A 16,652-nucleotide genomic window follows, 5' to 3' on the forward strand; every position below is an offset into this window, starting at 1 on the left:
CCTTTCATGGTACTGAAATGTTCTAAAATGAATAGTAGTGATGCTTGTAGAACTCTGAATATGCTAAAAATCACTGGACCGTACACTTTAAAAATATGAATCTGCTGTATGTAAATTATATCTCACTAAACCTGTTGAAGCAAACAAAAATAAGTTGATGGAACTAGAAAGTGATTTTAAGTCTTTCCAGTATCTGGGAATCAGTTCATGAAAAAAAAACAAATCTAGGAATATAATACCATCTGTATTCAGCAGCCAGAGCACCACCACCACCACCTCTCCTATTCTCTCCTCTCCCTTTCCCTCCTCCAAATGTTTTAATGCAAGGATCTCAGGTCAGTTTCATGCTTAAAATCCTCCCAGTGTTTCCTGTTTTAGTTAGAATAAAACTTCAGCTACTGATTCCTGCATCTCTGACCCCTGCGTAGCTCTTTTATCTTGGCTGATGCCACACTCCTCTGTTTCCCTGTTCTTTGAGCTCCCCATGCTTGCTGCTGAACTTCAGGCCTGCGTGCTCACTGCCACTCTACCTGGAATGCCCTTCCCACTGGTCTTCACACTGCTGATTCTTCATCTGTGTGTTAGATTAGATGTTGGCTCCTCAGAGGCCTTCCTGAGCCATCTCCTCATCCTTATCAGGAAAGATCTTGCATTAAGTCCCTGAAGGATGCAAACAAGATCCAGGATTGAGACTCTCCTCTGGGGTGCTTTGGGCCCTGAACCAGAAAAACATTGAACGTTCGGAAAACATAACTCAAATTCATAGCTCAATAGACTATCCAGCCACCAGGGAAGCTAATCATCCGGCTTCCCCAAACAGCCGCTTACCTCCCACCTTCATATTGAGCTTAGAAATACCACTTTCCTTCTAATTCCCTGGTTGTGTTATTATAGAATTTTTATATACCTGTATCTTAAGTTTTTAAAAATATAGGAGTTTTTACTTATCATTTTTTTTAAATATAAAAATAAATAAAATGTATGGGGAAAAAATTTTTTATTGTCCCGCTACCCTGCCAGTATTTCAGTACATTTCCACTTTCGTTCACTTTTCTCTGCCATTAAGGATCTTATAGTGTAAAATCAAGAAACCTGATCTGCAATAAAGTTCAAATATGTTAGCTCATAACAGACAAGACCTTGTATGATAGGGCTTGTCCAGACTTTCCAGCCATCTTTCATATTTTCAGCAAGTATTTGTTCAGCACTTAGTATGTGCCAGATTCTCTGCTTGACATTGAAATAGAGAGATAAGCCCAGTCCTGCCTGCCTTCAAGAAGCTGGCAATCTAATAGGGAGACAGAAAAGTGACCATTGCAATAGTGATAAGTGTTAAGATAAAGGATGTAGGTATGGGGCACCTACCCTACACTAAGGGATGTGTAGGGGCTGGCCAGAGAAGCGCAGGAGAAAGGATAACTGAATGGAAGGGACAATATGTTGAAAGGCATAGACTCAGGAAAGAGCATCATTAAAAGTAATTACCTACCGGAGATGTGCATGTTGGGGGATGAGAGAGAAGACTAGAGGCTGGTTTGAGTCAGACAGCAAGAGGACCTTGTAAGTTAGTCTAAGGCCCGTGGAACAAACAGAGTGATGGCAGTGACATGATTGGGTTTTCTCTCCAGCAAGTGTACTCCAACAGTGTGGAAAGTCGACCTGGAGGCAAGCTGGAACAAGAGTAGAGACCTCCAGTGCTACTCTTGCCCCCAGGAACTCCCTGACTCCAGCCTCATCACGCCGTCTGGCCAACCACATTATGCTCTGTCACACCACAAACCTTCATTCTGTTACCTCTGTCTGGAGTATCCTTCCTGTTCATCTTTTAGGGAAAGTCCCACTCATCCCCGAAGCCCCAGTTCCAGTGCCTGCTCCTCTGTGAACACTTTTCGGTTCCCTGTATCTTTACAAAATCAATTGTTCCCTCCTCTCTGTTCCCACAGCACTTTATAAATACCTCTACTATAACACGGCTCACTTTGCAATAGAATAATTTGTCAACATGACTCCCTTCTCCATCTCGCCAAGATCATAGAGGGCAGAAGGGTCATCTCTGAATCGCCCTCAACGGGTCTATTCTCTAGCACTTAGTTGTTGGCTAATAATTATATGACTGAATGACAAATAAGTGAAGAAATGGATTGTGTTGCCCCTCCACTTAGTACCCCATCATTTCTTGAGTGAATAACCCTTCCTCTGTTGATGCCAGGTCTCACCTCAGACACCAGCCTGGCCCACAGAGCAGTGGGATGCAGGTGAGACAGGTGGTTCTCTCTAGCTGAGTCTCCTGCCCCCTAGGTGGTCCAGCTGGAGGAGCTGCTGGCGGTGCGGCACTCTGTGTTCGTGGTGGGCAGCGCTGGCACCGGCAAGTCTCAGGTGCTGAGGTCCCTGCACAAGACCTATCAGATCATGAAACGCCGCCCCATCTGGACTGACCTCAACCCCAAAGCAGTCACAAACGATGAGCTCTTCGGCGTCATCAGCCCGGCCACACGAGAATGGAAGGATGGTGAGAGACGGGTAGACCTCGAAGAAAGTTCCCGCTATCCTCAGAACCCCTTGGGCAGGCTTGAGTGGAGTGGGGTGAACTGAGGAGAGAACATGGGGCTGATCTGTTTGGGATGGGGAAAAAAGGCAGAAAGGACCAGAGACAGGAAGAAAACACAGCCCTTCAGATGTTCTGTCTCCTTGGAGACTCTTCCAGCTGTCCCTTGAGAGAGGGACCTAAAGGGGATAAAGCAGGGCAGGCACTGGGCTGTCGCTCAGCAATGCTAGAGCGTGTCGTGGAGTCTCACACGGCCTGGCAGCGGGCTGGAGGCGTGAGTGATGTGGGGGTGCACAGCTCATTCCCAAATGAGCAGTGCAGTCAGCGTCACCCGGGGGGCACCTCTCCCTGTGAGACTGCCCAGAAGTGATGGGGATGCTGCTACAGGAGATGCCTGGGCCAGGCCCCGGTGATGTTAATGACATCATTCATCTCAGAAGAGTCCTAGAACCGTGGTCCCTTCTACAGCGATCCAGAGGGTCCCATTCCCATGTTCACTTGGTGCAGACCTCAGCATCACCTTCAAAGAATTAAAAATCACAGGTACATGTTGGAAAGGGTCTCCGGTCACTGGGAGACAGATCCCTATGAACCACCAGGGACCTGACCTCTTTCTAAAACCCACGTAGCTCCTGGAAAGAGGAAACCTCACCTCCCTCCTAGTGTCTCAATATCCACCTACATCAGGGTCAAACTGTCTGAATTCCTCTAATTTAGGGCCTTCAATCAGAAGTCAAAAATAAGGGGACTTAATGAGCTGCTTTTCTAATTTTTATTTCACGGGCTATTGATGAGGCTTAGGTTCTTTTCCTTCTTATTGGTGCTAGTAGTTGGCTGTTTTATGGTTTTATTTCCCCTTGTTATTTCTTTGTAAGCGTTCTTTCTATATCAAAGCACTAACCCTTTATCTGTTGTATACATTGCTATTGGTTTTCCTTAGCTACCATTTGTCTATAGACGTTTGGTGACATATTTACAATGCACTTTTTATTTTCATTCATTTATTTTTAGCTTTGATAGAGACACAATTTATCACACTTCTGGAGGCCACATCCAAAAATCGATGTGTACGCAGTGCTGAAGGCTCTGGGCAAGAATCCTTCCTAGTTTCTGGTGGTTGCCAGCAGTCCTTGACATTCTTTGGCTTGTCAATGCATCACTCCAGTATCTAGACCGTGCACTTTAAAAAAAGGAAATTATGTCTCTCTAGTATTTTTAGTAGCTGGGGTTCCCATTTAGTTTATAATTCTTTCTAACTTTCAGCTTAGCTATACTATCATAAACTTGTTCCTAACGATTTTATTTTACATCTGAAATTTATTTGGGGTCTTAGTATGAGGCAAGGTAGAGAATCAACTTAATTTCCTCCCAGGTTGATAGCTGAATGTACCAGGGCTATTTATTAAGTAAACCATCCTTTTCCTCTGAATTTAAACACCAGCTTGTCATATACACAGAGATCTGATTCTCAGTTTTCCATTCTGTTCCACTCACCTATTTATCTAATCCTATACTAATGTAATTCTATTTTGCTTACAATTATTTTATAACATTTTAATATCTGATGAAGTAAGTTCCTCTTCAATGTATTTTTGTGCTTTCCTTGGCTAGTCTCAGGCATATCTTATTCTATATTAAATTTAAGCTCACATAATATAATTCAAACTTTATATGATATTGGAATTTTAATTACATTTTTATTAAATATATACATTAAATATGGAGAAATTGACAAAGACAATGTATAATAATCATGAACCTGTGTTTACTAAGCAAGAGAACTTTCAAGTAAATGGAATATACCCTTTTAAAATTTTTAGAAAAACTTGTTAAAAATAGGAATAAAGTAGGTTATATTAATACACCTTTTCCAAAATTTGACAGATCCAGTAGACAGAAAAATGAGTATAGACATAGAAGAATTGGGAAATGCATCATCAAACTCAATATAACACATAGTTATAGGACTTCACATCTAATAGATAGAAAATGTTCCTTTCTTGGTTCATTCATGGAACATTTCCAAAAATTAGAAATTTAGTTGACCACAGAAAATGCCATAATGAATTCAAAATTATCAATTTACAGACCACATTCTCTGATAATAATGCAGTAGAGCTGGAAACAAATAGCAAGAAATAATTTACTATTTGCAAATCAAGAAATGCTCACTTAACCCCTGGATTAAATAGAAAATTAAATTGCAACCCCTCTAGGAAGTAATAAGAGAAGAACACTTCATACAAAACCTCTGGGATACCTCTGAAGTCAATAAGGGAAAAACCTAAACTCTTTTATTACAGGAGGTAGGCTGGAAATAAAGTCAGTATGCATCCTAAGAATTGTTCAAACAGTAATAAACTAAAACTGAAAAAAAAAAAAAAACTGGGGAGAAGAAACTAATAAAGATAAAGCTGAAATTAGTAGGAAGGAACCAAAAAATTGTAGTAAGAATAAATAATTATAAATGTTGATTCTTTGTAAAGACAAATACCTTCATCGTATGCATGAGTAATAGGAAAAAAGAGTAAAAGTATTAAGCTTAGGAATCAGAAAGAAGATGTAACAGTAGATACAGACCAGATTAAAGTAGAAGAGAGCATTTCATTAAATGACACACTGAAAAGCTGTAAGAAACAGATGATCCCCTAGCAAAATACAAAATAACAACATTTACTCAATAAGAAATAGAAAACAAGTAAACTAATGAAAAGGAAATTTCAAATAGTAGCAGAACAAAAAAAAAAATAACTCTAAAATCATAAAAAAAAAATCACCTCTCCATTTATTCTATAGAGTCAGGAAATCTTAATATCAACCTCGATGTAGAACCAAAAACAATAGCCCACTTTCATTTACGTAGATTTGGCAATTCTTAATAAAATATCAGTAAGTAAAATCCAACAGCATCTCAAAAGACTAATACATTTTGACCAAAAAAAATTTACTTCAGGAATATGAGGATAGGTCAACTATTTTTTAAGTGTTAATATAAAGAACTGACAAATTAAAAGAGAAAATTATCACCCAGCCGATATGGCTCAGCAGTTGAGCATCGACCCATGAACCGGGAGATCTGGGTTCGATTCCCAGTTAGGGCACAGGCCCAGGTTTTGGGTTCGATCCCCAGCAGGGGGCATGCAGGAGGCAGCCAATCAATGACTCTCTCATCATTGATGTTTCTGTCTCTCTCTCCCTCTCCCTTCCTTTCTCTGAAATCAATAAAAACATATTTTTAAAAAGACATAAGATTATCTGATCAATCAATAGATGCTAAAAATTCAGTAGCTGTTCCTAATTTTTAAAATTCTACGTAAAATAGGAATAGAAGGAAATCCCTTAAATATGAAAAATACTGTTTACCTAAAGCCAAAAGGAAAAAGAAAGCATTGTGAATGGTGAGAAACTAAAGCCATTTATATGAAAACCAAGGTTAAGTCAGGGAGACCTGTCATCAACACCACTGCTCAGCATTGCTTGGTGAGATCTGGAGAATGCTGTAGACAAGCAAATGGAATGCATGGTATGCATTGAGGGAGGGGGACAGTTTATTTTTTGCACATTATACAACTTTATACCTAAAAAAACTCAAGAAGCATTATTGAAAAATCACTAGAATTAATAAGAAAGTTTGTTAAAAGTATGTAAATATAAAATAAATACAGAAAATTTGGTAACCATTCTCTGTACTAGTGATAGCCAGTTAAAAATGGAAATACGTGGCGGTGAGGGGGGGGAATCTCATCCACAGGAGCAGTAAAAACTATGATATACTTAGGAATAGATTTGGCCAGAGAGATATATTGAAAACACTATAAAAATTTATTAAGGAACCTAAAACAATATTTGAATAAATAAAAAGACATGTCATATTATTCATTGGGAAAGCTTAGTGTCATAAAAATCAATTCTACCCACAAAAGATATAAATTTCCTGTCGTGCCAGTTAGAATCACACCGCCTTCTCCCCAAGCCTGCATTCGAGAGATCCGCCTGGGCTGCAGTTACCAAGGGCGGAAACATTGCCCAAAAAGGTTTGATGCGATTCCATCATGTTACAGGTGCTGTTGAAATGATTCACTGGGCCCCTTATTGCTTAAAAGGCTCTCTCATCAGGTTTTGTTGTTGTTTTGCTGCTGCTGCTGCTGCTGCTCCTGTTCTTATAAAAAGTCAAGCTGGAGCACAGAGGGGCACCCTGGGCACTGTCAGGTGCTGGGCGGAAGGGAATAAAAGCCAGCTCTGACCCGGGTTACTTATGCCGTCTCTGCACGTTTCAGCTGGAAGGGAAAGGCTGTGTTACGAGAAAAGAAGGCCCAGGTGAAATGGGAAAGGAGGTTTCTCTCTCTGGTTCCTTCCAGGACTGTTCTCTTCCATCATGAGGGAGCTGGCCCGCGTCGCCCACGACGGGCCCAAGTGGATTCTACTGGATGGCGACATAGATCCGATGTGGATCGAGTCTCTGAACACTGTCATGGATGACAACAAGGTAGCAAAGGGAGAAGGGACCCCCCCCCCGTCACCCCTAATCACCTGTGAAGCCAGCCCCCAGGCACACTTGGAAATCTCGAGTCCACACCAGGGCTGACCCCAAGTAAGGAATTATTACCGATCTCTTTGTTTTTAACATTTTCCCAGCTTTATTGAGATGTAATTGACATATGACATTGTGTAAGTTGATTTGAAATACCCATATATTGGAAAATAATGACCATAAGAAGGTTAGTAAACAGCTGCATCACCTCACATGATTACCTGTACGTGTGTGTGTGTGTGTGTGTGTGTGTGTGTGTGTGTGGTGAGAACTTTTAAGATCTACTCTCTCAGCCACTTCCAAGTATACAATACTGCTGTGTTGTTAACTCTAGTCACCATGCTATACATTACATCCTCAGAATTATTCATTTATAACTAGAAGATTGTACCCTTTCACCCCTGCACCCATTTCCTCCACCCACCCAGACCCACCCATCCCTGACAAGCACCAATCTATTCTCTCTTTCTGTGAGTTTGGGTTTTTTAATTCCACATATAAGTGAAGTCATACAAGTATTTGTTTTTCTCTGTCTGACTTATTTCACTTAACAAAATGCTCCCCAAGTCCATCTATGTTGTCACAAATGGCAGGAATTCCTTCTTTTTATGGCCAAGTAATATAATATAATATTATATATATATATATATATATATATATATATTCTCACATTTTCTTACCATTTACCCATTGCTGGATGCTTGGGTGGTTGCCATACTTGACTATTGTAAGTAATGCTCCAAATGACCATGGAGTGCAAATATCTCCCCAAGATCCTGATTTCCTCTATTACCAGTGTCTTTTTAATAGACACCTGAGAACTGGTTCATCCGAATGAGCCGCTTTTGCTTCCTAATAGCACTGCCATTGCTTGTTCCATTTTCAACACTGTTATCATTTCCTTCAGAATCTTCTGCAGGTAGATTAATTTTTAGAGCTGAAAGGGGTTTTAAATCATCTACTAAATTTTTTTTACTTATTTCTCTTTTTATAAATAAGGAAATAGGATCAGAAACTAAGCCTGTCAAACACCCTCAATGGTACAAATCTTTATTCATGGAGAATATATTTTATTTTTTGTAGACAAAAAATAAAAAAGAAAGCCAGTGGGCATGTTCATAAATAAATAAATAAATAAATAAAATATTTATGTAAAAGGGAATCCAAATTTACATGATACCAAATAAATGTCTATTCGCAACAAAAATATAAAACACTAACTGACGCCATTAAAGTGGCTGTTAAGCTGGTAGCTGCTCCTGACCTGGTTCAGAGGAGCATCCAGATTAGAGGTTTACAATGGCTTCAGCGTTTATAGATTTATAAGATAAACGTGTGCTCTCCCAGAGGCACTGCTTTAAAAAAAAACAACAACTGTGGTAATGTGAAGCCTTAGCTTATATTCTTTTAATAATATTATCCCAATATGGTCTAGTTCATTTGAGTCATTGACATCAATTTAAACTTTTTAGATAACTGTTTTCCTGATTCAGTACACACACACACAAACACACACACGCACACACAGGGATGGGGTACAGGGGATACAGGAGGGGAGAGAGAGTCGTTGTGGAAAATTTAGAAAGAGTTACACAGCTGACCCTTGAACAACACATGTGTGAACTGCACAGCTCCATTGATATGTAGATTTTCCAATTGACCTGCTCAGTTCAAACTCTCATTTTTCCAGGGTTCATTGGTCATTGGGAATCTGTGTATGTGGAATGCTGACTTAAGTTATCTGCAGATTTTTTGACTGCATGGCCAGTTGGCACCCCAACCCCTGTGTTGTTCAAGGTCAACTATAATCATAAAGGAGAAAATAATCCTTCATAGTCCCTACCAAGAGAAATCAGCCAAACCTCCAGCAGCTGGCCATGCATCCTTCCTCCTACCTGACGTGTCCCTTCCTGTTGTCTCCAGGTGTTGACCCTGGCAAGCAACGAGAGGATCCCTCTGAACCCCACAATGAGGCTCCTCTTTGAGATCAGCCACCTGCGCACGGCCACGCCAGCAACTGTCTCCAGAGCAGGTACAGCCTAAGAAAGTAGAAATAAACTGTGCAGTTGAAGACAGGTCCTCGAGTCTTACATATGATCTTGCTGACTCTGGAGGAAGCTCCAGACAGGAGCCAGACATCGATCATCCTAAACTCTGTTCCCATTCACAGTCCTAATCCACATCCACGAGGGTGAGCAAGTGTCTGAGGCCAGGCCCATGTGGTTTTCTTCATTCAGAAATGTGTCGGGAATGGGAAGGGAAATGCCCCTGAGCTGGACAACTGTCCTCTGACTTACGTGCCTGCAATCAGGCTACTTTTAGCTTCCATGTCAACGGAGACAACCACACGTTGTCACTCTCACTACATCCTGGTGGACAAAACAACTTCTACCTTAGCTTTCCTCTAACTCCACTGCCAAATTTCCAGCAGAGACCAGAGGATGAACGGAACTTGTTTGAGCTCTGCCATAATATCAGAGTCCCTTTCAAAGACCTGTGCTGAGGTTGGAAAACACAGGCCGGGAGAATTCTCCCTCATACTCTGCATTTGTTTCCTAGGGCTGCTGTAACAAATTATTGTGAACGTGGTGGCTTAAAACGACAGAAATTTATTCTCTCAGTTTTGAGATCCAGACACTGGAAATCAAAGTGTCAGCCCTCGAGGGGAGAATCCTTCCCTGCACCTTCCAGTTAGGGTTTCCTCGGCTTAGGGCCCCATGACTCCAGCCTCCACCTCTGCCTGCACCTGGCCCTCTCCTTTGTGTGTCTTTCTTCTTCTGTCTCTTATAAGTACACTTGTAAATGTGCCACTCAGGTAATCCAGGGTGATCTCATCTCAACATCCTTAATCACACCTGCAAAGGCCCTTTTTCAAAGAAAATCACATTCATAGGTTGTAGGGATTAGAACATGAACATATCATTTTGAGGCCACCATTTAATCCACTATATACTCCCAAACCATGACAAGTATCTCTAATCAACCACAGCCTTCTTTCCTCCAGAGCCGAGACTTGGCCTTAGGGTCCTTCCCACCACTGCCTTCCCTGAGCTAGTATCCGTCCATCAGAGTTGGTCCTGAGAGCAAACCCATTTGGCCTCTCAGACCTTGGCCAGATCTCTGTTCTTTTTGAGTCCAGACTTCTGTATATTTTCTAAACAGATAAAATAACCCTCTAAGATGAAGAATATACTGACATCCATGGAAAATTCATTGAACAATATTCCCTGTGCCCCCCAGGGATCCTGTACATCAACCCAGCAGACCTGGGATGGAACCCTCCAGTCAGCAGCTGGATCGACAAGAGAGAGATCCAGACAGAGAGAGCCAACCTGAGCATTCTGTTTGACAAGTATCTTCCGACCTGCTTAGACACACTCAGGACCAGGTAGGCCAAGAAAGAAGGAAGGTAGCAAGTTAGAGCAGCAGTAAAAGCCCGTTGGCTCACACTGTGTGTCCCACTGGTGTTCTTTCTGTCCTGTCCCTGAAGTCAGATGTCCCTAGAGCAGTCCCCTCCAGGCATGGCAGGTGGCAAAGGGAACACACATTAGATTGACCGTGGATGCCTATTCAGGCAGGAAGTAAGATGAGTGAAGAGGAGGGAGATTTAAAATACCTCCTGTGAGTGCCACATGAATGTATTTGAAGGAGGCTTAAGTTGCAATATCAGATAACAATTCTGAGATCCTGCAGTTTGCAGGGCACACAGTTGGCCCTCCTACAGGCCAGATCAGCAGACCTAGAGGTGAAGATGACACCTGTCAGTGACACATAGGGCTCACATCCTGTTTCTGGCTGTGCGTGTTCATGGCCCAGATAACGCGGAATCAGGCACAATGCATCATTTGACTGGCCCTGCCCCTCTGGACACTGTGAGTTCATTTTTCCCCTTCTGGGTTTGCAAAAGTAAAAGCAACACACTCTGACCACTTATCACCTAAACAGGAAGTTAATTACTTTTAATCAAAAGGATCCTTATTATAGCAAGAATATTATGTGTCTGCAGAGAGGGGTCCCAGTGCCTGGAACCTGCTTTTGTTGTGCACCCGCTTTTCTTGCCAGTTGCTGCATCATCCTGTGAACCAGGCATCCCAGCCCTCTAGTTCAGCCAAGCTCACCCTCAGAGCTTGTGAGGGCGACATGACTCAGAGGTCCACAGTTCCTGAAGATTCAACAAGTTAGGCTCAGGGTTATTTTCCCCAGAAATTAATTTCATCGCTCAAAGCGATCCTTGGCTCCTTATCTGTCGGTCTGTCAAACAGGATAGAGAATTGTTCACACGTGCAAAAGGAGAAGTGTCCAGTGTGAGGCCCGGGCACTCCTATTTCATATGCCCTGCCTCCACCCTATCAAAACCCACCCACGCTGAGAATTAACTTTATATAACCAAAAATTGAGTTGCAGTTGAGTAGTGTACATAGTGGTATATTTTTAGATATTTAAGCATTTAATAATTTTTATTTTGTAAGTTTTCTGTTTTGGCATCAATAATTATTTCTCCAGACTTCAACATTTTAATTAACATTTGAAAAACCTTTACGCCTTGGTGGCCTGTGGCAGCAGGCAGTGTCCGGAAGGACAGGGATGGGGAGTGTCACCAATGGGCAGGGGCTGCAGAGTTAAAACACCAGGGAAGGGGAAGGTTTGGGGAAAATATTACACCCCTGTTCCTTATCTTTTGCTGAGACACTTGTCCAATACATCCTCTGACTAAATGGCCCTTTCCCACTCTGGGCATTTAGAACAAGAGATGCCAAACTCTTTGTGTGTGTGTGTGTGTGTGTGTGTGTGTGTGTGTGTGTGTGTGTGTGTGTGTGTGGTGTTGTTTGTGAGTGTGTGTATGTGTGTGGTGTATATCTGTGTGTGTGGTGTGTGTCTGTGTGTGTGTGGTGTATGTGTCTATTTGTGTGTGTGTGTGTGTGTGTGGTATGTGTCTATTTGTGTGTATGTGCGTGTGGTGTGTGTCAATTTGTATGTGAATGTGCGTGTATGTGTGTGCATACACGTGTGCTCATAAGCATGCACAAGCCTTTGTAACAGGCTTGGAAGGCTCTGTATTAAGTCTATCCGGGGACAACTCTTGCCTCATCTCTGAACCCTATGGTTCTCAAGAAAAAAAGCATAGCTGTCATTTATGGTGCCTGCTCTGTGTTATTTCATTTAATTCTCACAACATCCCCAAGGGGACTAACCGTCCTGTACATACAAGAGCTGAGGTGCCGCGATGGTCCCTCAGCGTCACAGCTAGTTAGTAACAGGCTCTTACTTCCAAGTCTTCTATTTTATTCTTCACAGTATTGTATTGTGATGCCGGTCTATGTGGCCCTGTGACTGGAAGCTGTGTGATGTCAACATAGAGTAATTTTTCTATTGACAAGCAGTTCTCATAATGGGTGATTATAAAGTGTCAACCGATGGTCACTGGTGCCAATTCAATACCAATAGGAACCCCCAACTTGGGGTGCAGTGAAGAAGGAAACTTGACTCAGTGCAAAACAGCTCAATTGTGAAACAACGCAGCTGTGAAAACAACATGGCTATGAGGCAGCCCTGGGCCCAGGCCCCTCTCCAGCTAGACGGCTTCTGCTCCAAGCTGCTCCAAGCTGCTCCAAGCTGCTCCGATCTGCTCCAGTCTGCTCTGCTCTGGTCTCCTCTGGCCTGGGTTGGTATATGCTGCTCTGGTGAGACATCTTCGTTGCAGCTCAGCAAGAGAAACATAGCCTTTGGTGGAAAGGGAAAGTGATCTCTCAGAGCCACAGGAGAGCTGACTTATATAGACAGAAGTCACTGCCCCTGGTCCCTGAGTAGTCTTTCTTTATGCAAATGAGGACTCCAAATCCTGGAAGTTTGATTGGTCCAAAAGGCACTGTCCTGATTAGTTAGAGCCTTTCCGGTCAGAGCTGCACAGCTCTGATTGGATGGGGAAAGCCTCAGTCCTATTGGTTGAAATAAGATTCCAGGGACTCCTTTAAAGGGCTAGCAGATGGCAGGACACAGTGCAGGCAGGCAGTTCAGTGCAAGCTTCTCCCTGACATGCAGTTTGAGCCCAGTCAGTCATTGGGAGCCCTTCTTAAAAGGTATGTTTTTTCTCAGGGTCCACAAAAGCATCTGATCACTTCTAGTCATACAACCTCTCTCTCCCCCTACCCCCCCCCCCCACACACACACACTCTCTCTCTCTCTCTCTCTCTCTGGTTGCCCGCACAGCTCAGACCTGCCTGCAGCTCTCTACCTGCAGTGGGAAAGGGGAGTGTCCTTTACCTCTCTTCTTACTCTACCAGTTGCCCCCTCACCAGCTGTAGCTTCTGATGCCTCGGGCTTGAAGAGGGACAGAGAGAAGAGAGTGAGGGGCAGGAAAGGCCTCACAGAGTGGAACCACAGTTAGGGCCTTAGTTACCCTAACTGTGGCAGGTTTGGAAATCTCTTTCTCTTTAGAAGCTTTTGTGAGTTCCTTGGGCCCTTCCTCATTGGTGGAGATCTCCCTTATAAGCCTTTCCTTAAAGTCAGCACCTCTCCATCAGCCCATCATGCTCCCCCTCCATCAACTCCTCATGCAGACTCCTCAGGGTGGCCCCTTTGCTACCCTGTGATGAACAGGCCTCTTCAGGGTTTTTCTGGCATGGTCCTTTGCCACCTCTGAGTTGTCCTGTTGAAGCCCCAGTCTCCAGCTCTCATTTCAGCCAAGTCCCTGCCTTCCTGATGGAGAGGGGGCACTCATTGCATCCAAAGCGCTCCCTCCAAAATCCTCTATGCTCATTTCTAGTCCCTCCAGTGTCTCCCACTGTGATCTTCTATCCATTTGAGAAGACAGGAGGCCCGGGTTGCAAAGCCCCTCGGTTGCCTGGAATCTCAGTTTGAAGCATGCGAGTAGTTGGCCCCTTTATTGTCTTGGTGCCTCACCCAAAACAGAACCTGGGACGGTTCCGTTTGACATTCTACTACAAATATGTGTCAAAGATGAAGGAAAGCCTATCAGTTTTCTCACTTCTCCTGGAAGTAATGCCTAGACCATTAGACTATTCATAGCATTGCTGTAGAGATTGTGACCAGATGAAAAACAAGCACAAACACAACACATTGAAGACTATGGACCACTAAGCAACTCTGAGGCCCAGTAAATGACTTTCGAGGTGTCAGTTGATGGCATTGCTCATTTTATAACAGTGAACCTTGCTTCTGTGTGGCCTGTGAGCCCATATTCCCATGGGGGTAGCCACGTGGGCAGGCATGCAGGAGAGGCTGAGTGTGTGGGCACATGGTGCACTCTGGGTATGCGTGGTGGGATGAGAGTGCCCGTGTGTGTGTGTGTGTGTGTGTGTGTGTGTGCGCGCACAAGTCCTCCTGCTCCCATGGGCATAGATGCGCCTTTGTGCACCTCTTGATATCTGCCTTCAGTCAAGACCTCCAGGCCAAGACTAAAAGTACAAAACCGGGCCAGCACAAGGTCACAGAGGCACATTTTTGGGAGCGGAAGTAAATCCAACAGGTAAATCAAGATTGTATAAAATAGCCATCTACCTGGCCCACTCTGCCCCCCAGGTGAGGCTCTGGCCCCAGAGGAATGTTTTCAGGGTGTTTTAATGGTCAGCCCTCACCTGAGCTGAAGCTGTGGAACCTCAGAATCAATCACGCTCACCTTGAGTTTGCTGCTTTTTGACAATCGAAGAAGCTGTGAAAGGAGTGAAACTGCTGAGCAATGTCCTCGCTGGGTTGCTGCTGTGACATTCCCAAGGAGTGAGAGAGGATCGCCAATGTTCAGAGAAGGGGAGAGGAGAGGGGGAGGGTGTTAGAGGAGAGGAAGAGGAGGAAAGGAACCTTCTCAGGAGCACTCCTGGCCCTTACTTCTTTACAAAGGGAGCTGGTCCACAAACAACTGATGAAGATAGAGGTTCAGTAGCACTGTGGTCCTCTGGATTCCCAAAGAACTAGACAAGTCATGAGTCCATTGAACCCAAATGGGTTCCACCGCTGTCCAACGATGCCTCTGGGATGGAAACCCCAGTGTTTTAGAGCCTATCCGGTCTCTCTCTGCAGATTTAAGAGGATAATTCCGATCCCGGAGCAGAGCATGGTTCAGACACTCTGCCACCTTCTCGAGTGTCTCCTGACGGAGGAGAACATTCCTGCCGACTGTCCCAAGGAAACCTATGAGCTCTACTTTGTGTTTGCTGCCATCTGGGCTTTTGGTGGAGCGATAATCCAAGATCAGGTAAGAGGGTGTGTTGAGGTTGACACTCACATTCAAGTCCACAGTGGCAAAAACCAGTCTTCCAGCAAAGAGGTGAAAGATAGGACAGCTAAGTGTCAGAATTCACAGGAAAACATCAACCTATTCAGGTGTCTACCCATTGCTCTCTTAAAGACTAGCCCCCATGGAAGGGCCCTATGATGTGAGACATGAGATTGGAAGGTATTTGGAGCTGCTGCTTTTCGAGTTAGTGGCCGTGTCCCTGATTTCACGGAGAGGTGCAGTGTTTGAGTTTGAACAACTAGAGGTATAAGTACAGTACTCCTCAAAGTGATGTGTGTTTTATAGGCACAATGATCTTGTGCTGTAGAAGCCTGGGTAGGAGGAATCCCTTTAGCCTTCTGCATATCTGCCAGAACAAGCGTGTGCCCCTCTGTACCAGGCCGGTTTAACCATCACATCCCATCACCCCTGAAAGACAGATCTCTTCATAGGAGGTTGGACCAAAGACTTATTGACATGTAGGGGTAGGAAACCAGGGTCGTATCTGTCTAGTGGACTTGGCAGCTGTAGCTTCATGCTCATCTGGGGTAGGGATGTTGATTTGGAGTATCTCGGCGTCTGATTCCCTAAAACTTCCTGCATTCCCAGCCTTGTTCTTTACTTAGTTTCCTCCAAATAAAAGGTAGTTTATCTAGAAACAACATATTCAAAATTACACAGATCAGTCTTTTACAACTGACTCCGGCTGTCAGGAATATCGTACAGAGGTTAAGGACACGGAGTCTAAATCTGAATTCTAACTCCTCCACTTAGTATCTAGGGGGCCCTGGCAAGTACCTTAGCCTCTCCCCACCTTATTTCCCCCTGTGTGCAAAGGAGAGGGGATCAGAGTGGAGTGGTTGTGAGGGTAAAAGGGATGCTGGTCTAACTGCCCAACATAAATATGGGACAAGCACTTAGAATGGTATTGGCACACATATGAGCTTATTATTAATGTTCCCCTAAACATTCAGCTGTTGAACGTTTAGAAACTGACTCAGTTTCATTGTAAGTGCCCGGGGCTTCTCTCACAACACGGGACTAAACAGCTGCAGGTGGAGAGTCTGGATCTGCTCTTTCTGATCTGGGAAGATCCTGGGCTCTTTCGAGGAGAGAGGTGTGACGTTTCCACCTCCCAGGGCAAAGCCATAGTCTAAGAATCCAAAACGGAGGTGAGCTGGGAGAATTAATGAATTTAGAATTAAAAATTAATTAATTTCCTATTTTCCCGGGCTCTGGTTGTAACATCCATCCCACCTCTCACCATCTCCCACATGTTCCTTAGCGCTCCAAATTCCGCAAGCAACTCTCACAGGCATGTGATTTAAGAGGCATGCATGTAAATT

The 16,652-nt window shown here is 43.7% G+C and overlaps 1 protein-coding gene across 1 annotated transcript in view; it reads left to right on the forward strand.

Moving 5' to 3' along the window:
* DNAH9 (dynein axonemal heavy chain 9) overlaps positions 1–16,652 on the forward strand; it is a gene marked incomplete at its 5' end in the record, with an annotated part of 294,508 nt that overhangs the window by 129,645 nt on the left and 148,211 nt on the right. The window contains 5 exon segments of the mRNA XM_081115813.1: positions 2,299–2,509; positions 6,904–7,031; positions 9,000–9,108; positions 10,317–10,464; positions 15,111–15,285. Of these exon segments, the coding sequence (XP_080971939.1) occupies positions 2,299–2,509; positions 6,904–7,031; positions 9,000–9,108; positions 10,317–10,464; positions 15,111–15,285 (771 nt within the window).

Source organism: Miniopterus schreibersii, assembly GCF_964146895.1.
Source record: "Miniopterus schreibersii genome assembly, chromosome: 16".
NCBI classification, from domain to species: domain Eukaryota; kingdom Metazoa; phylum Chordata; class Mammalia; order Chiroptera; family Miniopteridae; genus Miniopterus; species Miniopterus schreibersii.